The sequence below is a fragment of the Astatotilapia calliptera genome, chromosome 18 (assembly GCF_900246225.1).
Source record: "Astatotilapia calliptera chromosome 18, fAstCal1.2, whole genome shotgun sequence".
Taxonomy (NCBI): Eukaryota; Metazoa; Chordata; class Actinopteri; order Cichliformes; family Cichlidae; genus Astatotilapia; species Astatotilapia calliptera.
The window spans coordinates 9,854,189-9,875,732 of NC_039319.1; the positions used below are offsets into that span (position 1 = coordinate 9,854,189).

The following is a 21,544-nucleotide window of genomic DNA, read 5'->3' on the forward strand; positions in this document are numbered from 1 at the left end:
GGCGCAGCTTCTGTATAGATAAATCATGTTTACAGCACACATTTTGACACATCGTGCTATGAAAGGAATGGGTTATATTAATGACTTTAATTATCAGTGCAGGTCAGTCCAGGTTCACTGATTAATGACTTAATAATGAGTTTTAATAATAATGTTGTTCGTTGGCGCCTTTCAAAGGATTCAAGGTCACCTTAAAACACAAAATGAACAAGAACAGCATTAAAAGAGATTTAAAATCCAAGAACACTATGAATGTAAAACGTATAAAACAAGATGGTTACAGCTGATATGCTAATGTAAACAGATGGGTTTTGTGCTGCGATTTAAAGAGTGTCAAAGAGTCTCGTTGATGAGCTGAGGTGAAGCACAGCTGTAGGCTGTAGCAGCTTTAAGGCTGAAGTGAAGACTTACAGGCCTCATTAGAGAAAATAGTAACACCTGTGAATTTTGTGCTATGAAGGAGTACCTGCTTACAGGAAAGTCTTCTAAATTCCCCAAGAATTCTCCTGGTGTGAAAAATGTATGTGTACTTATGTAACGCATGACGACTCCTAATGTTTACTGGTGCCATTTTCTCTCTGTCAGCTCAATCATGGGAAACGCCGGCTGCTGCGAGCAATCAAAGTCCAAACCCCAACAACCCAGCTGAGTACTGCTCCACCATCCCCCCTCTGCAGCAGGCTCAGGCCTCTGGGGTGCTCAGCTCGCCCCCTCCAACCGTCATGGTGCCCGTGGGAGTCCTGAAGCAGCCTGGCAACGAGGGTACGACCTTTACGGCGAATAAAAGTACTCTTATGCTAACATCTTTTGTAACCCTTGAAAGTGACACTTTGTCCTCTGCAGATTTTTCCTTATATGCTGATATTTCATTTAGTGTGTGTGTGTGTGTGTGTGTGTGTGTGTGTGTGTGTGTGTGTGTGTGTGTGTGAAATCTCAATGACAGTTTTAGCTTTTAACAGTCGATATAAATCGTAATGTAATCGATATATTGTGCTGTTTATTTCAAAATAATCATTTTTATGGCTCAGTGCACTACTTTCCCGACTGTTTACATTTCTAAATGATCACATTCACCCCACATCAGGCAGTAGTAGCTATAAAATTCATATGTCCTCCTCCTCCAAGTAAATGTTAATTAAAAATCCAAGGTAGTCCACTTAATTACATTTCTTTCTTAAAATAAATCGACTAGTAGGCAAACAATTTATTTATATAGCACTTTTCAAAGACAAGAGCAACTGTTTTGTGGAAAATAATCACACAAAAATTAAAAAGAATGTCCAGAGAATATACATTTAAATGAAGAAGACAGAAGATTATTACATTGCAAAATAATTGATCAATAATACAATAATACGTGTCTGTCTACTTTCAACAGCATACTGAAAAATTATGTATTTTAATATGCTCTAAAATCCTCTAACTTCACGTTGAAGCACCACAGATTTCCTGCTGCGAGGAAGGTGAAATCCAAGGTCACAGGAGAGGTCAAAAGCTCAAATGGAGATGACATAAGATTCAAAATTGGACAGTTGAATTTCATGCTTGATAATAAAACTGGATGAACAGTTTAGGAAAATTGGCATCAACCTACTTCAGTTGGCTCATTTCTGCCAAAATTCAGGGGTCGAAGTGCCTTTATATTTATGTTATTCCAGGTTTCAGTTAAAAACTTTTTGTCGACCAATACCCTTAAGTGTCCTTTTCAGTTTTAGCCCCACAAAATCATTTGTGTGGCTTAATTTATTTTGAAAGAATTTTGGCTGTAGCCCAGTGTAATCATATTAAATTATTGTCATCTCAGCATTAACCAAAACAATTACGATTGATGCTTTTAATTTGACAGCGTGTCTTTGACATTCAGGGTCCGTCTCACGAGAGCAGAGGAGGGTGTGGTTCGCTGATGGAGTCCTACCCAATGGTGACACAGCAGAGTCACCCAAACTGCCGACCTCCAGCTCTGCTCCTTCGCAGTCACTCGCCATCAATAAATCCTCCACTTCTGAGTCCACTGAGGTAGGCTTGGCAGCCCCAACTAATACTATTAGGTTAGCTATGTATGGCCCTATTTGCTACTCTGCATTTTGCTGATGGGAGTCACAAAGAACTCTTTATGTGGTATTGTTGGTGGTATGCTGGCTCAGTCTCAGACTGTGATAAACAGCAGTAGGTCAAAGGAAACATTCCTTGTTGCATTATGAGAATTAGAAAATCCACTTGATTGAAATGCTTAAAGCTGGAATGTGCTTTACTCTGGTCACTCAGCTTGTTTCTAAGTGGATAACAGAACAGCAAGCCGTATCCGGTTGTTTCTGTGGTTTTGGTGTATCGAGCATCAGCTGTCAGGATGATTCATGGCCTCTGAAACAAAGTGACTCCCTGTGAATCCCAGAAAGCCTTATTATGCTTTGTAGACAGAACGTGAGCTTAAAACCAGACTTTAACATGTGAAAGTCAATGTGAGAATTCAAGTCTTGGTGAATTTGATGCCAGAAATTCTTCACCAGAGAAGACGAGCCCTTTAGTTTGACCGGAGCACACGAAAGGCATCTGCTGTGCATTCATGACTGTTTTCATGGTTTGCTTCTCAAATAAAAGCGACTAACCTAAAAAGGGCAGAGTGAGAGAGGCTTTGGTTCAGGCCAGAAGAAAAAGACCCTCAATCAGTTTTTAATTTTACTTATCACAGGGAAGAGTACGATGGAGCCAGTGAAACAAGTTAGACGATGTCCTCTGCCGCTGTGGAGGAGCTTTATCAAATCTGACAAAATGACTCAAGCTGCATAAGTAATCACATTTTGGTAGATTTATAACAGACCGGTCGCAAAGTCTTTGAAAGAAGGTCGAGAGCAATTAATATAAGATGCTATTAATTTGTATTGAGCTTGTTCAAGAAACTTAATGTCGAGATAGCTGTGGTCTCTAATGTCGACCCAATATTTGTCTTTAAATAAAATTTAAAGGAACTTTATTGTGTTAGTTTTCCAGTGTGACGATTTCATTTTTGGAATCTAGTAAAGTAGCTTTGCATGATTTATAGGTCATAATAATCCTTATCTTGTAGACTGTAAATAAACGATGAGTGTAGCCACCACCAGGAGTAATGCAAGAGGCCACCAGGATATCCGGTTGTTAAGTGATGACGCGACGAATCCTACTTCCGGGCCTAAAGTATTCTACGTTTAATATGGCTTTTGTGTTGTTAACATGTTTAATGTTATGTATTTTCTTCTATTTGATCTCAAAAAGCTCCTAAAACAGTCAGTGATCACTGTTGACCTCCCTCGGCTTTTATTACCGCTAATCATTTATTTAAGCTCAGTTTTTAAAACCTTACGATGTAACTACAGCCCAGCCCATGCAGGAGTATATGAATGACTAACCTCGTATTGTGGATGGATAATCTCAGTTGTTCTCCTGGCTGAAGTTTGGTCCTTTTACAGCATCCTGCCATGCGATTACATTTGTTCCTGACCACCGAGAACACTCACGTTAACTTTTATCGAGTGGAAAAAAAGTTAGCTTGTTTATATTATGCTAACATAGCTGTGTCGCTAGCGGTCAAGTAGCACATCATTATATACCAGCTAGCCCAACTTCAGTAACCCTACAAACGTCACTGCTGTTTAGTTTTCTGTCTTCATTTATGTTGGAAGTGATAACAGAGCTGTACGTTTTAATTTGTTTCCAAAACCCCGCAGTCAGGACATGCTATATTGTATTTAGATAGAAACTAGTGAGCTGACTTCCTGCTAACTGCTAACTCCGTTAAATGTCATAAATTCCGTTTTCATGGATGCCTGGATGTTAGACTCAATTGTTACACGTGGTAGAGCAGAACGCTGATCATTTTATTAAAGATGAAAGACTTTAGACAGTTTTTCAACTCTCAGTAATGCCATAGTGATCGTTTGATATATGGACCTGCAGCGGAGTTTAGGCCCAGACACAGCTAGTGACGTCAGACTTTACGACCGGATAACATTAGTCTTTTGGCCACTGCTACATTATTTTTTTTTATGGACAGAAAATTTCCATATTTGGACAAGAAGGTGGAATGCTAAGTTATCAGCTAATGCTCACAATCACGGTTAGCAAGCTGCATTCATAAAGTATAGGGTTGCAATGTACAGGCACTGAGCAGTGCCAAGTAACAAACTAATAAAGTATTCCAACAGGAAGCCACAGGAATATTAGAATTCTCCAAAAGGCACCAGCAGCACAACTCTGGTCTAATTCAGTGGCACACACAGCGGTCAGCTGTAGCACCTGTCAGTCAAGGGAGCTACGGTTCCAACTTGAAGCCTTAGAAAAGTCAAACAAATAAGTAAAGTGGGGGGAAAAAAACACCATCACACACATACAATTGTAATGAAATGTCCACACCAAACAAAACATGTTTATTTATTTTTTGTTCCAGGCTGCAAACAGGTTTCTTCTGATTGGCTGCCCCTCAGTAAACAGACAGAGTGGTGTGTGGCTGGCTTCAGCTCACAGGGATTAATCATAATAGATGCCTTTTAAATCTCTCAGGCTAAATTGTTTTGGATCATTACTGAACAGTTCAATAAATGTAAAATCACATTGGCAAAAATATACAAGGTAAAGTTTAAAGAGAAGTGAATGAGTTCATAAGCAGTCGCCCGTCTACACATCCAGCGGAGCAACAATTAGTATTTTTGTGGAGTTGTTTTCTGCCCACCTGATCAGCGTGGCTCTAATTTCTACTCCTTACCCTCTAACCGGCTTTCAGCTGCTGAGTACTCCACTCTGCTTTTACTGCACAGTCACACTGCTGTGGAGTAACAGTCTTAGTGAACTAGATGGTGAAGTTATGAGATGCTGTCGAAGCTGTGTGACTCATGCTCTCCACCTGCTAATATTGATCATTGCAGCTTTAAGGATATAAGGGACCAAATGGCTGAAATGTCAGTTTTGTATTGTTTCAAGTATTTTTCTTCTTCTTGGATTATTTTAAAGAGCACTGCTGATATTTAAATCCAACGTGCTCTGTTATTAATATATAGTTACACTTAATGCTTGTTGAACCTGTTCTGCCAATCTCAGCCATAGTTCCTGAGTATTGTCTGTATTATTACATCTCACTGTGTGTTATAACCTTCAGTACATCTAACTCCACACCCCCCCACCTCTTCTCTCCACCCTCAGGCAGCCCATACCCCTGTTGCCCCGGTGGGCAGCCCCGTGGGCAGCTCTCTCAGCCTGATCCCGGAGGACGGGCTCCCTCCCATCCTCATCTCCACCGGAGTCAAAGGAGGTACGGGAGGCCACATCACAGGTGCTTGCCCTCATCCCCACCGTTCTGCTGCCTCCTCATTGCTCCGTCAGCTGCCGTTTTTGTGCTTTTCTTAAATGTTGTTTCTCTCGTGCTTATACCGTCACCGCTCATGTTTCGACCACTCATTGCTAAGAGGGGGCGGGAGGGTGGGTTTGAACACGGTAATGCTGTGGTTATAAGCGATTGCTTGGGAGAGTTTTTAGCTGCTTCCTAATTTGATTTTGTACTCATTTTACCATCTTCAACCCTCTCCTCCTCTCTCTTGACTCTCATTCTGACATCACCGTCTCTCATTCTCCGTTCCTCTCATTTATCTTAACTTTGCCTTGACTCCTCCCGCTACCTGTTTCTTCTTCTACTCCGCTCCGACCACCTGCAGATTACGCAGTGGAGGAGAGGCCGTCGGAGATCGTCCTCATGCAACAGTTGGAGGAGGGAGGCCCAGACCCACTGGTCTTCGTGCTCAACGCGAACCTGCTCGCCATGGTCAAGCTTGTCAACTGTGAGTTAAAGCACTGTTCTGGGGAGAGGATTTTTGGGGGTTTTTTAAAAGAAGAGGAGCAGCAGTGAGCGTAGAGTCAGACTTCTAAATTAATAATTTTTTGATGACAAAAGGGAAAAAGGCAAAATACATATTTGGACTATATACATTTTTTATGATGGCCGATTTTAGCTCTCTTTTTTTCTTTTCTTGTGAATTACTGAGTAGCCATGCTCAAACATGCTCAAATGCCTGAGGAGTTAGGACGTAGAATATGTACTGCCTGGTTCACTTACTGTATCTGTTAAAGTAACAGCTTTTTGTCATTCACACACACAGCTCGGTTACACAGATGTTCATTATGCATTCATTCAGACATTCCTGAAAGAGCTGCCACGCTAATGCAGTGTGTGGCGTATAAGAAGAAATGCCACAATACTACTGAATAATACTCATAAATGTGTATCACAAATCATGATTTATAAATGTTGTCTCATACCGTTTGTCTCATACATCAATACTTTGCATTATGTATGACAGTTTTAAAAATCTGGATTGCAGAGTTTCTGGGTTAAGCCAATGAGGAGCGCCTTAATAATAATAATAATAATGGATTGCATTTATATAGTGCTTTTCCACTATTCAGTCACTCTTACATTCACACACTGGTGGAGGCAAGCTACAGTTGTAGCCACAGCTGCCCTGGGGCAGACTGACAGAAGCGAGGCTGCCATATCTCGTCATCGGACCCTCTGGCCAACACCAGTAGGCGGTAGGTGAAGTGTCTTGCCCAAGGACACAACAACTAAGACAGACAGAGCAGGGGATCGAACCGGTAACGTTCCGGTTACAAGATGAGCTTCCCAACCCCCTGAACCACATTCTCTAAAATGACCAGGAGGGGGCAACACCTGTGGTGGCCCCCTACTGACAGCTTTCAAGTTAGGGTTGTGTTGTTTGTAAAACGTGTTATGAATATGTTGTTCGGCCTGTATATGGTGGTTCTTCTGATTTTTATTTATTTATTTATTTTTAATTTTTTTTATTTTAAATGGATTATTATTCATATAAAACATGTTAGATCACTTCCGTAAAGGGGCCTCTAATGTAACTGTGCCCTGCCACGTTTTCCCTCTAACCCCACAGACGTAAACAGGAAGTGCTGGTACGTGACGACTAAAGGGATGCATGCCGTCGGCCAGGCCGAGGTCGTCATTCTCCTCCAGTGTCTGCCAGATGAGAAGACCATCCCCAAAGACATCTTCACCCACTTTGTGCAGCTCTACCAGGAGGCCCTCAGTGGTAAGAACAACATCGGCAGCTCCACCAGGATGCTCTCATTTCCACCTGCACCGTGGAGCCACTCATTAGCGGTTCTGTCTAGAGTCCACAGGTGGGGTGTCTCAGTTGGGGGCCTGCCCTGTTAAAAATGAGCAAACTCTAAATGTAGTGCACAAGAGGAAAATGTCTGAGCTCTACTTTTTGCTTCATAGAGACCACAGGTGCGCCCAGTCGAGCTCAATTTGGAATTTGGGTTACCGTCCAACACTGCTGTGTCTGGTTCATGAAAAATGGTCCAAACATTAGCGTCCTGCTGTCAGGTTGCGCCCCTCCAGGCGTGACTCCTCGCCACCGCTTTGCAGTTCGTTTTTTCTTTTCTTTTTTTAACCTCCGTATGCTGCAAAGCAAAAACTGCTAATATCAGCTGACTTTGACGGCTCGCTACCCTAAGGCTGTTTCCTTTTTCATATTCACACTGGAGCAGTTTCAAGTTTGTGGATGGGAGCCATATTGTTTGTGTCTGTCTCGATTAGGTCAGCGTCCGTCAGGCCTCGAGAAGAAGTGCTGGCTTTAGCAAGTCCTAACTGCTGAGCTTTTTCCTGCCATTAGGATTATTATGTTATGTGCCATTTAAAGGCGTGGATCTATCCCACAGATAATTAGAGACATGAACCCTTTTATGGGTAAAATTAAGTTGTAGAGTGAGCAGGCGAGCCTTTGGTGTAGAACTTAATGCAGACTAAACAAGGCTGCTTAGCCACACTGAGTAATCCCTGAGCCTTTCATATCTGTCTCCTCTTCTCAGGACCAAAGCTCTTCCCTTCTTAGCTTTTCATTTGTGCTCATTTTCTTACTTTATTTTTTTCTTCCTCTTCATCTTTTTCAATTTCCTGCTTTTTGCATTCCCTGCTTTTTATTACATTGCTCCCAAATGCCTCTTGCATTACTCCTCTATTTTCTCTTTCCTCCCTGCTGTGCTTTTCCTCTCTAATTCAATCAACCCCTCCTCTTCCACCTCCTTCCATCTCTTATATCACTAACCACTCTCATTCCCCTTATTTTTCTTCTGCTTCTTTTAAGGTAACGTGCTGAGCCACCTGAGTCACTCGTTCTTCACGCAGAGCTTCCTGGGCAGCAAGGAGCATGGCGGCTTCCTTTACATCAGCCCTTCCTTCCAGTCGTTGCAGGACCTGCTCCTGCCCAACCCGCCCTACCTCTTCGGGATCCTCATCCAGAAATGGGAGACGCCCTGGGCCAAGGTCTTCCCCATCCGCCTCATGCTGCGGCTGGGAGCAGAGTACCGATGTGAGTTGAGAAGAATACGAGGCTCCGTACTGTGCCGTCACGGTGATTAAGAAGTAATAATGATGTGATTATGTTGCTTTAATGGCACTCAGACATGTTGCTAAAGAGCTGAAGTTCCCATTTAGTTTGATATGCAAAGAAAATGAAGCTGAGCAGTTTAAAAGCACAGACAAAACAATCCCAGATGTTGGATGTGATTTACAAATCTGCCCTTACACTTTGTGCACATTTGTTTTACCACAAAACCTGTTCGTCACTATTTTTACCAGATTTTTTTTTTCTTTACGGTGTGGACAGACTTCCTCAGATGATTCATATGCACATATGATAAAGGTGCGGGCGTCTTCGGTGTCTGACGTGAAAGAACGGTGGACATATCTATGGCTTTTCCTCCAAACACTGGTCCTGTGTGGCACAGTGAGTGAGGCTCAAAGTGTAGCCAGAAACTAAGGAGGGCTGTGTCACAATATGACCCCTGCTGCCACATCTGGTCACTAACCAACCAAATACCTTGACAATTAATGCAAAAACAAACTGAATATATTGAAGCAAAAGATTCAAAACAAAAAGTTTGCTAGAAGAAGAAAATTGGGCTGTTTCAGCAGCAGGAGCTTGTTTGTAAGGATGCGTTCTCCAGCTGTTGTCTTGAACCATCCCAGGAGAATAATGGCAGCCGCACTTCAACTCAGCAGGTATCATCAACGTGCAGTCAACACACATCAAACTTTTTACCGAACTTTATTAGATCCAAGTCACACAGGCTAATGTGCTGTGAACTTATAAATCTCTTAAAATCACTGAGGTGACTTAAATGCTTTTTTGTTAACTAAAGGCAAATAAAACACTATTGTTTTAATTTTCCAAGGCATAACATTTTTTCTTGACTTCTCTCAAACATCTTCACTAGTTTCTTAATAATACACCTGTTTCCCTATTGGAGTTTCTCAATCGGCGTTATCCACACATACAACACCCGGTTGCCAGGGAAAAGTGAATTGCTCATATTACTTCCTGTTTAACAAACATTTCTGCACATTTTGTCATTTTGTAGTGTTGCTGGGTACATCACTTCAGTTATGTTTGTTTCTTTTGCTGTACTTCACAACCACAGTCACCTCAAGGTGCTTTATGTAATAAGGTAATATTAGAGAGAAAGATGATCCCTGTAAGAGCAGAACTTGGCTATGGTGGGAAGGAAGGAGTCTGTTTTAGGAGGTAGAGGCTTCAGAAATTTGAATTGTGGACTGAAGTGAAGTGGAGACGCAGCACATGTTTGTAGGATTGAGTTAAAATGAGCTGAGGTTACTCCAAAAAACGTTGCTCCTATTTCAAGCTTAGACAGCACTGAGGTCCCTGGGAACGTTAAGTGTGTGAGTATCCTGTAATGGTCTGTTGGGTCTTTATGGTAAAATATTAAGATCTAGAGAACTTAGTATGTCAGCTGACTTCATATCATGGCTTCCCACATGAAGGAGGGATTTAACGGCGACGCTGCTTTCACCAAATCTTCTTCTCTCACAGCCAGACCTGCCAGTGCCGAGCACCGCCCGCTCGGCTCTGTGAAGCGCCTTGTCTGCATCCAGCGAACACGGATAGAATACATTAACAAAGCCGCACACAGTCGAAGCTCTTAAACACAAAACAGTTGCGCAGCCATGAAATCAGCCCACCACACAAACGGCGCTCTTCTCCACGCTCTCACCTCTTACCTCCGGCGCTGACCAGCAGAAGGCCGAGAGACTCGTCAGCACGAAGTGCAGATTGAGGCTGAGCTTTATTTCTTTCTTTGCTAATGAGAGTTTATACTGAGATCTCTTTTTCCCCGGCTGTTTGCAGTGATAAGGCTAAAAATAGTCATCTAAGAAGCTTTAGTTGCTGAAGGAAAAAAGCAGCTGCTGTATTTTTTATTTATTTATTTTTTCACTTGTGGATTAGGAGTTCACTGTGTGTGATGCGTGGGGTCTCTTGTTCTGCTCATTTGCATTTATGGATGAAGAGGAGGAAAAAAAGAAGTTGTGTAACATTGAAATACCTGGAAAAAACCTACAGACCACAAAGCCCCGGAGCACTAATGAAATAAAGAAGCCGCTATTTTCTGCTGCTTGCTAATTCATAAGGAGTCGTCACAGCAGGGGAGCCACGTGTTTGATTTGGCAGCTTTTTGCACAAGATTTCTGACACAACTCCAGAGGGATTTCTGTCTTCTGTCTCCTCTGAGTTCTTTCACTTTTTAGGGGATTGTGTAATGAAATCAGCTGTGAAATTGTTTTGAAAATAGCAAAAAATATAAATCCATGAAACCAAATTTGTGGAAGAGGAAGATTCTCCTGTAATCACCAGTAATCATTGTGTTCTGCAGTTTATCCGTGCCCGCTGTTCAGCGTTCGCTTCAGAAAACTGCTCTTTGGAGAGACCGGTCACACCATCATGAACCTGCTGGCGGTAAGTGCTTTGTTTTTCTCTTCCTGAGCTCACTTTTTAATTATTTTAAAGGTTAAAGAGCCCCCCGCTATATGCTGGGTATGTAAACAGGAATGTAACCATTCAAGTGATTTGTTTGTTATGATGTTCATTTCAGTTCATTTATGTTTTGTTTTTTTTTCTTTTTCACTGTCCCAGGACTTCCGTAACTACCAGTACACGCTGCCGGTGGTCAAAGGTCTGGTTGTGGACATGGAGGTGAGGAAGACGAGCATCAAGATCCCCAGCAATCGCTACAATGAGGTGAGCGCCCATCCAGTTGTATTTATTTTCACACAATAATGATAGAGAAAATGATAAAGATTTCCACTTCATAGTGCTGCTTTTTCACTCATTCTACACACTTCAATCATGCAATGCAACCACAATGCTCTTCTTCACCAAATCTCTGTCTGTCCCTTACATGGTGCATGCATACATTTAAAAACCATCACCGTTAACAGCAGGCTGGTGAGATGCATTAGCTAACTTCACAGTTAGAATACACTGAGGAATATGGAAGCCTGTTTCTGCCAGCAGAAAAAGAAATGCAATTCATAAGCTAAAATTCCAGGTTATTATCTCAAAATTTTACATTACTACCTCAAATCTCTGAAAAAAGCTAAAAAGTTAAGAAAATAACGTGAAATTTTGACCTGCTATTTATTTATTTATTTATTTATTTATTTACTGGCAGAAACAAACTTTCATAGAGAGAAACCCTAAAGGTGATAAACGAGAAAAAGGTTCCTCTGGCCATCCAGCGTGTTAGTCTCTGCATGTGAGAAGATTAATGGTGTAAAAATTACATCTATACATTTAAAGTTAATGACCTGAAACCTTTGCTGTGTTTCAGCAGTGCTTCAAACTCAGGAACAGGGGACGTTGTTTGGGTATTTTTCTTACTTGGGATACTTTCTTCTTAATAATATAAACGTTTTAACGCTATTCATTTAGAACTGAGCGAATCACAAGCCTGGTGTTTAATTACATTGAAAGTCACATTTCAAAGGTCTCATACCTGTAGTCGCCTTGGTCATAATTCTTTGGTCCACCTACGATTGATGTTTGATTTACCACAGCTAGAAATCAACATTATATTCAGGACATGTCCTGAGATTTTATTGGAAACATTCACTGCCTCTAAGTTGCATAAACTTTGGTTGCGTAGTTTTTGTGTAATCTCTGACAGTCAGTCAGATGGACTCACAGCTGCCTGTATACATTTGTTATATGGAGTCTTTAGTTTCAGTCTTTCTCAGTGTGGTCACATTTCTTTAATCAGCATGAAAGATTTAGTGCACGTGTTTTTATTTAAAACTGGGATTTGTTCACCTGTTCTGAACTCGCTATATCCTGATAAACACCATCCAAATTATAATGAATAAAAAGACTAAAGTTGGTGGTGAAAGTAATACAATCCAAACTTAAACAAGCAAAACCTACTTAGGAAGCTGAATGAAATTAAAATAAACAGAAATTAAATAAGAATTACAAAATGAAATAAAATTACAGAAATTATAAAAGAATGTTATAACTCTGGCTTGCACCCCACCTCTGTGATGGATCTCTGTTTTTTGAGTGTTTGTCTTTATAAAATGAATAGAAAGCATTAAAATCCTCGCATTAAACATTAAAAACAAATTCCAGAAAATGAAGGAAAGCAGATTTTCCTCTTATATAATTCATATTTAAGCATTATTTTCAGGATCAGGCATCGTTTTTCAATCTTCCAACATGCAGACTCCCTCCATCAGACTAATGACATCAGTGAATGAGGCTGACTGTGTGTAGGTGCTGCGTGACAAACTCTCTGGAGTCCCTGCAGCTGAACATGAGGTGTGGGCTGCCCACGTGTTATAACGCTGCTGCCTCGAGGGTGTGAATGAACGGCGTACCAGAAGAAGTGATACGCGTTTGGGTGAGAAATAAAGCCGCGGCGGAGAGTGCGGTGCCGGTTGTAGCGTTTGGCTGTCGATGCGGTAACAGATGGGAACCCAGTAATGTGGAGCGGGCACTATTGCTCAACAGCTTGCAGTCGAGCTTTTTTAGCGCAGCGAGTGGTTAAAACCCTCCAGATTTTCAGTTTTATTTCTACATTTTCAAAGGATGGCTTCAAAGAGAGGCAGAGGCAGGAGAGTTAGCAGAATTAATATGGGAGATCTTTCGGCTGTTGATATCCACCCGTGACGTGTCCTTTTCCCACAGTCTGTCAGCGCCGTCCCGTTTAAACTGAGGACTTTACCCACAAGCCCACTGCAATTAGGCTTAACCAGGCAGCCTCTCTGCTCCACGCACGCACAAAGGGCTACTTAATTAGTCATGCATATTATTTGTCCTTGCAGCTGATGAAGGCCATGAACAAGTCCAACGAACACGTGCTGGCCATGGGGGCGTGTTTCAACGACCGGGCCGACTCCCACTTGGTGTGCGTCCAGAACGATGACGGGAACTATCAGACGCAGGCCATCAGCATCCATCACCAGCCGCGCAAAGGTGCCGACTCAGAAACCGGCTCGACCGTCACACTTGAAACCTCCTTTATCTGCGGCTCGTCTGGAAGGCTGCGATGCCTGAATATCCTCCCCCTGACTGTTTGTCTCATCTGTTTGCCTGAAAGTAGCTCAGCCTCTTACTTTATCTCTTTGTTTGTTTCAGTTACTGGAGCCTGCTTCTTTGTGTTCAGTGGTGCTTTGAAAGCCTCGTCTGGCTTCTTAGCCAAGACCAGCATCGTGGAAGGTGAGAACAGCGTCAGCAAAGCTACACGTTGGCTGCAGAAATGTTGAAATTAGTCAAAAGAATTGTCACTAAAGTTAAAATAAATAAATAAAGTAAATAATCATGATCCTCAGTACTGAGTAAAGCAACTGAGCAGCTTTTTTCCTCCTATAGATGGCGTCATGATTCAGATCACAGCTGAGACGATGGACTCTCTACGTCAAGCCCTGAGGGACATGAAAGATTTCACCATCACGTGCGGTAAAGCTGACCAGGAGGAGAACCAGGAGGTCGTCCACATCCAGTGGACGGAGGATGATCACAATTTCAACAAAGGGTGAGATGGGGTGGAGGGGGGAGGGAAGTCAGGAGGGGAAGGGGAGCTGGAAGCGATGCATTTATGTCACGGACAATTGAACTGATAGCTTCCTGGGCGCTGCATTTACTACTTTGCTATAAAAAGTCATTATGCACGCCGGGGGAAGCCCTGTGAGGGAGAATCTTAGCAGGGTGGAATGATGCAGTCTGACACGGCTGTGAGATCTGGACCGCTGCAATCAATTTTAGAGCAGGATGATAAAATCTGCTCATTTAAAAGCGACTCTTCACTGTTCAGTCTAGTTCAGGCCTGTCACCAGATACGATATGACTTCATTAAGAGGATATTTTCACTGCACAGAAGCTGTTTTAACCCTCAGCCACTGTCACACAATCTGAGTTGGTCTACAGTGTATATTGCGCTCTTTTCTTTCATGTTTATTCATAAAATAGAACAGCCACCAGAAGCCTATTGCTGCATAATTAAGGAATAGTTCAGGGTCACCTGATCCAGCATTGATCCAGTGACTGAAACGAGCTGTTTTAGCTTATCTCCCTCTAAGACAGCTTTTTTTTTTTTTTCTGATTGGCTGCCCCTCACAAACAGATGATCTGAGCAGCAGGTGGGCTGTATGGCTAAGATGACCATTTAACTACACATTCGTTCGACACTTAATTTTATACAGTTAAAGCCTTTCACTCAGGGCCGTTTACAGTTAACAGATAACCTAACATGTGTTTCTTTGGACTGTGAGAGGAAGCTGGAATAGGGCTGTTCGATATAACGATATATATCGGATGACGATATAAAAACGTCTATCGTTTCATTTTAAGCTATCGTTTGTTTCGTGGTGTCGCAAAATAAACTGTTTACGGCAATATTTTTTTCATCGTTTTGATGGTCACTGTAGTGGCTATATTAATTTCTTAAAGTTCTCTCTTTCTCTTATAATTAATATAACCACACTACAGACAGACAAGCGCCTGTTTTTATGCGTTGTCCTTAGCAACAACAACGGTAACAGCATCGCGTGTCCGCTTGTTTATGTTCCACACAAACCTTTCACAATAAAGCTCAAGATCCTGTTGAGACTTTTCAAAATAAACTGAATCACGTGAAAGAGCAGATTATTTACGGATGAGAAGTAAAAAAAAGAGCTGTTAGGTGCTAAAAAATAAACCTTAGACTCAAACATTAGAACAGGCTTTTCCCCGCAGCACGCCGTGTAATAAATACTCACAAAGAAAACGGCGGCCGTTACAACTTATGTCTAAAAATGTATCGTTTCATACATCGGTTAAAACACTCGACTCCAGCTACATGACGCGCAGCTGGAAACACTTCCCGCAAGTCGAGCTGCCTGAGATTCACATAATTTACAGAAAATGTTACATTTTTGTGATTTATATCGTTATCGGGATGATAGAATTCTTATATCGGGATATGAGATTTTGGTCATATCGCACAGCCTAAGCTGGAATACCCAGAAGGAACCAGTGCAAACTCCACACAGAAGGAGCCCAACCAGGGTTCAAAGTTCAAGGCACCTCAGTACCAACTGAGGAAAAACGGCCTTAAATGGAGCGTTTAGAGCAGCATGACCTTTAAAGGCGTCCACACAGTGGAATAACTTAATGATGCAAGGCAGCGAGGTCTCGTTTAGCATTTGCCCAGGAACCGTTAAAAAACAAACTGGTGCTTGCTCACACAGAGGGCAAAAAACCCTGCAATTTTAAAAATCAAAAACAACCAGCAAAAAAAATGAGCTGGCTTCGGCCTCTGCTTGATGCTTTGATGTTGGTGCTTTTGCTGCTCCAGCCGAGCAGCTGGCAGGTCAGCGCTTTGCTCAAGGGCAAAGGGCTCAGATGCTGCAGAAGCGGTTTATTTGGGTCTCCCACAAAGAATCAGCTTTTGCTTACTTGCGCGCTTCATTTGTAAGTTGTCTTTTGTGTGTTTGTTCAGCGTCATCAGCCCAATCGACGGGAAGTCCATGGAGTCCATACCCAGTGTCAAGATCTTCCACGGCTCCGAGTTCAGAGCAAACGGCAAAGTCATCCGCTGGACCGAGGTACAGTCTGCTCATTTTACCGAGCGCCAGTGAGGAAATCAGGCCACCACTGAAGCCTCTCAGGACAGACAGCTTAAACTGTTTTAACCTTCATCCCGCGAGGCTGCAGCTCCATTAACTCAGGCTAAAGTAAACTCTGATGACACACGCCAGCACGCCATGATAATTTCTCCTCATATACAGTAGGAAGATGAGAGGATTTAACATATTGTGTTAATACAAGTTCAAAGATTGTTTTATTTAGAGAAAAAGTTGAGTGCAGCTTTAAGACCCTGTTTTTGTGCTCAGGAGGTTGGAGAAAAAAAAAAGAGGTCAGTTTATCTCAAAAAGTCTTAGTCACCTTCCTCTGCTGTTCTAACCCAATCTCCTCATTATCACATATTACAAACAACCCCAAAAAATATATGTATCTGTTTTCAAGTCTGCAGGTCTTATTATAAAGTTGTTTTTCTGTGCTGCTCTCAGGTGTTCTTCCTCCAGAGCGAAGACCAAACCAGTGTTCTGAGCGACCCGGCCGACCACAGCCGCCTCACGGAGAACGTGGCGAGAGCGTTCTGTATGGCTCTGTGTCCACACCTGAAGCTGCTGAAGGAGGACGGCATGGCCAAACTGGGACTGAGGGTCACTCTGGACTCTGACCAGGTAGGACTCTGAGAAGGTTTGTTTTATAGATGTAGACCCTGATGTGTAAACGGACCTTTGCATCAACAACGGAATGAATCCTTCCAAGGCTGAACCCTGCCACAGTCCACATTATTTTTCAAACTCTTCATAAATCTGCAGAAAACCATCAGAAATCTGCCCGATGTGCCAGTTTACACTAGATCTTTGGTATGACTTCACCCTTTCATTCTCCGCAGGTGGGTTATCTGGTCGGAAGCAACGGCCAGCCTCTCCTGCCTCAGTACCTGAGCGACCTGGACAGCGCTCTGATCCCCGTCATTCACGGCGGGGCGTGTCAACTGAGCGAGGGCCCGGTGGTCATGGAGCTGATCTTCTACATCCTGGAGATCATCTCTTAGGAACTTCAGACATCCCACCAACCTGCACCCCTTCTCACCTCCAAACTTCTTCTTCTTCTTTTTTTCTGACATCATCTCCCTTCGGCCGTTTGCACTTCAAAAGAGCCCGAAAACTGTGCCGTGCCCGGCAGGGTAGCATTCCTCAAGCCAAACCTATGCATCCACCCACGGTCTGAGGAAGCTCTGAATAGGATCACCTGTCACCTCAGTCAGGATGTCTCCACAGATCACACTGTGTCCATCCTGATACCCACACTTTTGCTGCCTCTGAGAAGCTGCCACGCAACGAGCGTCAGGCGGCCGATATTGTGCAGTTTGTCCTCAGATAGCGAACGCATCCAGGAAGGGATGAAGGCACTAAGTAAAATTTTCTTATCTCATTCGGAGTTTAAGTAAGAAGAGTGTTTATTACAATGAAAGGGTCACAGGGTGTTTAGCCTTGTTATAAATTAGTAAACCAGTGCCATTAGAATCGTGTCTGTGAACCTAAAAGCTGAGTGTGATGAATTGTGGGATTTATTAAGCCTCTCAACTTTTCTCTTAAATGCAGCTTTAGCTTCATGATTTTAGACAAATGAGTGAATTATGAAATGAGTAAAACCAGGGTGTGTGTGTGAATAGGATGATGAATTATTCTGTCTATTATCAGAGGAGCTGTAGAATTAACAATCTGCAGAGCTGCAGAGTTTTTAAGGAGAAAGCACTCTCACCTTTCTACCAGACACAAACCCGTAGTGATCAGTGACGTCTTTGTAATGGCAGCCGTCCTCACAGGTCAGGACACCCTGAGCTCTCGTGCATTTTGACAAAGAGGCAGATTATTCCCTAAAGGTCGCCTTAACACTGTGAGAGTAAAGCTGAAACGGCCATGGCTGCACAAATACAAACGAATCAACCAGAAGTAGTGACTAAATTACGAGCAGAACTGTGACAGATAGGACCTCTCCTGCAGTGACACACAGCCTTCAATCAATCAAATGCTATGAGAGAATGGAGGATAATACAGCCTTTAATACCAATTGAAAGAGCCACGAGTTTTGGTTAAACCTGCTGCAATTCTGCCCTTTGGTACATAAAGCAGCACTCCAGAGCTCAAAATATCAGTTGGGGCCAAATAGTTAATTTTGGTCTCTAAACACAAAAGAAATCAAATAAACTACAACAGCGGTTCCATCTTATAATCTAACCTGCAGATATGTTTTGACCCGTTAGACTTAACACTATTTTATTAAAATCTGCTAGTTATGAGCTGGTCATCATATGTGAATCACATTGCGATGCATGACATGACACTGGTGATTGAGCACAAAAAGTCACCAGGAAGGTGTTTGCTGAGGTCGCGAAGAATGAGCCAAGAGCCAAGCAAGTTTTTTTTATTTGTTACAGCCACAGGACTCGCCCCCTAGTGGCCATTACAAAAAATGCACCTGCACAGCGATGGAAACTACATTCATGGCTCCTGCTCGGATGCTCCTTAAGTGTGGGTATTGGGACTGACCTCCTGCTTCCTGATCGCACATCACTGTGGCAGCCGGAGGTCCTGAAGCATTGAATTCTGGGTAAAACCTGCCTCTGTGTAGCACGGATGCTGGTGCAAGGGAGAGTCATATCCGTTACTGAAAAGTTTGGACTATTTCTGTTTCAAAACAGTATTAATCATCGTGGAAGGAGGTGGTGATTACTTTCCCTTTTTTTTTTTTTTTTTTTTTTTTTTTGCACCGTGGTGCTCAGTGCCTGCAGTAGTGTTTCATCAAGGGAGAAAAGGAAAATGAAAACCATTTCAGATTCACTTAAGCTTTACTCATCAGTCACCAGATGCTTTACTTCACTCGTTGTACATACTTTTGTAGGCAGGACGATTTCTCCTTGATCACACCTGAAACATCTGTAGCCTCCAGAGATCCCAGTATTATCGTTCAGACAGCTGATTTAAATAAAGGTTCTGATGCTTTATCGATAATCAATCTGTACATAAATGTGCGAAGGGGGGGAGAGTCAGGTTTTAATCTCATCAGTCATTCAGTGTTGGTTCAGCAGAGGTCGAAAAAAATCTTCACCTCATTTTTGTCTTTTTAATCATAACGAGAATAACTGATAAATATAATATTATTATATATAAATAAACTGTATTAACTTGCAGATGCAGTGCACTGGATTTAAGCCATTTACAGGAGAGTTTAAAGTGAGCATCAGGGTGTCCTGGAAGTAAGAGGTCAGTATTTGTCGAGACTTAAATGACCCGAAGCTGAATGTATCTCATCTCAAGTTGTCTGCATCCTTCCAAACCTCGAAGTCAAGACTTCTCTAAACACCCTGAACCTCTGAGGTGTTTTCTAAAATCAGGCACGTTGGAGGTTCACCGCCTGATCTGGACTCTGCTCTCCCTTCAACAACATGGACCTGGACAAGAAGTCTAAGAATGTATTCCTCATGTTTCTGTTTAAATCTGTAAAATGTGCTCTTGTTTCTGACGAGACTGATCACAAAAACGAAAAAAAAAAAAAAAAACAACCCACCCTGCTGTGTTTAAAAAGCTCTGTACAGTAACCATTCTGCATTATGCTAATTTCTCCATCGTTAATTGTGCTGATGTAAAACAATCTCGAGTGAGAATCAGACAATCAGAGGAAAATCTGCAGAAGAGCCGACGCTTGAAGTTTAAATCTGACCTGTAGCCGCTCTGCATTCATTTATTAATCAGAATCTTTTAGGATCTACTGTAGCAAAGTAACGTTTAGTTTAAAAGGAAAAAAAAAAGGTCAAAGTTCACCACTTCTGGGTTATTTTACTGTGATCATACCAGAAGCAGTGTGGGTCAATCACTGTGTTTCTTTAAAAAAAATTAAATAAATTAGCATAATGAAAAGGGGGGCACGAGGATCTATTTTTCTGACTCGCTCTTTTGTTACTGTTTAATTCTTTTTTTCCTTTTTGCATTATCTGAAGTGTGCAATATGCCCGAAATCCAAAAAAAGAAGAAAAAAAGGTGCAATTTGTTTGAAAAAGTAGCATTTGTTTTGTATTCAGTTGTAAGATGTTACTGTTTAAACCTATAACACTGCATGCAAACAGAAATGAGCCGGAAAAGGCGACTGGAGCGAGTCAACTTTGCATTTCAACAGTCAGAAAATTCTCCACAAAAATATGAACTTGTTCAGTTCTTTATTATTATTTTTTAATAAATCAGTTTGAAAAGCCAAAAAGCCTGTTCATCTTTCCCCCTCCTTTGTCAAAAATACTGTAGTATATGTAAAATAAAAACTTATAGAAAATTGAGACGAGTATTTGTTATTTACTTTTTTTTATGTTTGAAAAAACTTGACAGTACACATTTAAAACAGGAATTTTTTTATTGGTTCGTTTTAGAGCAGGATCAGCAGATTCAGTCAAAAATCAAAGAACTGATTCTGTTAATTATGAAGCATTTTAGAAACACATGATCTGTGTGAACATCTATATGGTAAAAACTAAAACATTTTAATGGCTTCCACACAGGAAGCGATGACAGGCGACATAACGGTTGGTGAGGGCAAAGTGGGCGTATCCCGAGATGAGCTTTACTCAACTTCAATCAATTTCGGCCAATAAGAGCACAAGATACCGTTAATTGACATATCACAGTGCGGTAAATGCGTTAGAGGGTTACCTAGGCAACCAGGGTCTAGAAAGTCCACTAGCGACGAACCTTTTAGCTTCAAGGCTACGCGTGATGAGTGACATCGCTTCCTGCGTGGACCCAGCTTCAGTATTTTGATCAGTGTTACTGTAAACTGAACTTTTTTCCTTTATACTAAAAATTAGGCGCAGATTTTAAAAAAAGAAAATTAGAAGAAGCGGAAACTGAAATGTGTGACCATGGTAGTAATAATAATAATAATAATAATAATAATAATAATAATAATAATAATAATAATAATAATGATGATGATGATAATAATGACGCAGACAGTCTGAGGTACACCTGCTTGAGGTGGGATTTACGTCGTTGGCTCAGTTAAACTTGTATGGCTTCTTCTGCGGTTCATTTTTTAAAGGGTTAGTTCACTCAGTACTAGTGGAAGCATTCGTTTTCTTGCCTCACTTGAATCGACATTAACCTAATGAATTTAAGGCTGTCCATTTACCCACTTATGTACTACATGCAGAGAGTTTGCTACAGCTCTTGGCACATTTCAGACACTACATGGATGTAACACAGCAACTGCACAGAAGTCTCTTTAGCTGCAAAATACTCCAAAACAAGGTTGCAAAGTAGAAACAAAGAGCTGGAAGACGCTGCAGAGTCATGTGAAACGACTCCGTTTCAGTCATTTGAGGCATTTTAAGGCAGCTGGGAAAGACTCCGCTTAGAGCTTTATCTTAACTCGAACTCACCATGGCAATTCAATCAGTCAACTGTTTCTGAATGACATGTGAAAAAGTGCTTGGCTTGACGTGGTTTGGTAATTTGAGTGAACTGACCCTTTATTAAAACACTGAGAGGTTTCACTCCCAATATTCAGTTTCTCTCACATGAGATGGTCCATAGATTTCAAAAGTAGTGACAAACATTCCTGTTGAGACTCTATGACAGCACATGAGGGCCATTTTA

General features: G+C 41.8%; 1 protein-coding gene across 5 annotated transcripts in view; it reads left to right on the forward strand.

Annotated features, from left to right (window-relative positions):
* zfyve9a (zinc finger, FYVE domain containing 9a) overlaps window positions 1-20,229 on the forward strand; it is a 39,161-nt gene extending 18,932 nt beyond the window's left edge. For 2 of the 5 annotated variants that reach the window (XM_026150267.1, XM_026150268.1), the window contains exons 6-19: window positions 586-786; window positions 1,865-2,016; window positions 5,170-5,299; window positions 5,679-5,801; window positions 6,927-7,082; window positions 8,142-8,366; window positions 10,726-10,808; window positions 10,986-11,090; window positions 13,172-13,322; window positions 13,485-13,565; window positions 13,719-13,881; window positions 15,826-15,931; window positions 16,397-16,573; window positions 16,792-20,229. In XM_026150267.1, the coding sequence (XP_026006052.1) occupies window positions 586-786; window positions 1,865-2,016; window positions 5,170-5,299; window positions 5,679-5,801; window positions 6,927-7,082; window positions 8,142-8,366; window positions 10,726-10,808; window positions 10,986-11,090; window positions 13,172-13,322; window positions 13,485-13,565; window positions 13,719-13,881; window positions 15,826-15,931; window positions 16,397-16,573; window positions 16,792-16,953 (2,015 nt within the window). In that variant the 3' untranslated portion in view covers window positions 16,954-20,229. The remainder of the gene's footprint in view (window positions 1-585; window positions 787-1,864; window positions 2,017-5,169; window positions 5,300-5,678; window positions 5,802-6,926; window positions 7,083-8,141; window positions 8,367-10,725; window positions 10,809-10,985; window positions 11,091-13,171; window positions 13,323-13,484; window positions 13,566-13,718; window positions 13,882-15,825; window positions 15,932-16,396; window positions 16,574-16,791) is intronic. The other 3 variants (XM_026150269.1, XM_026150270.1, XM_026150271.1) reach the window with 3 other exon arrangements.
* The last annotated feature ends 1,315 nt before the right edge of the window (window positions 20,230-21,544 follow it).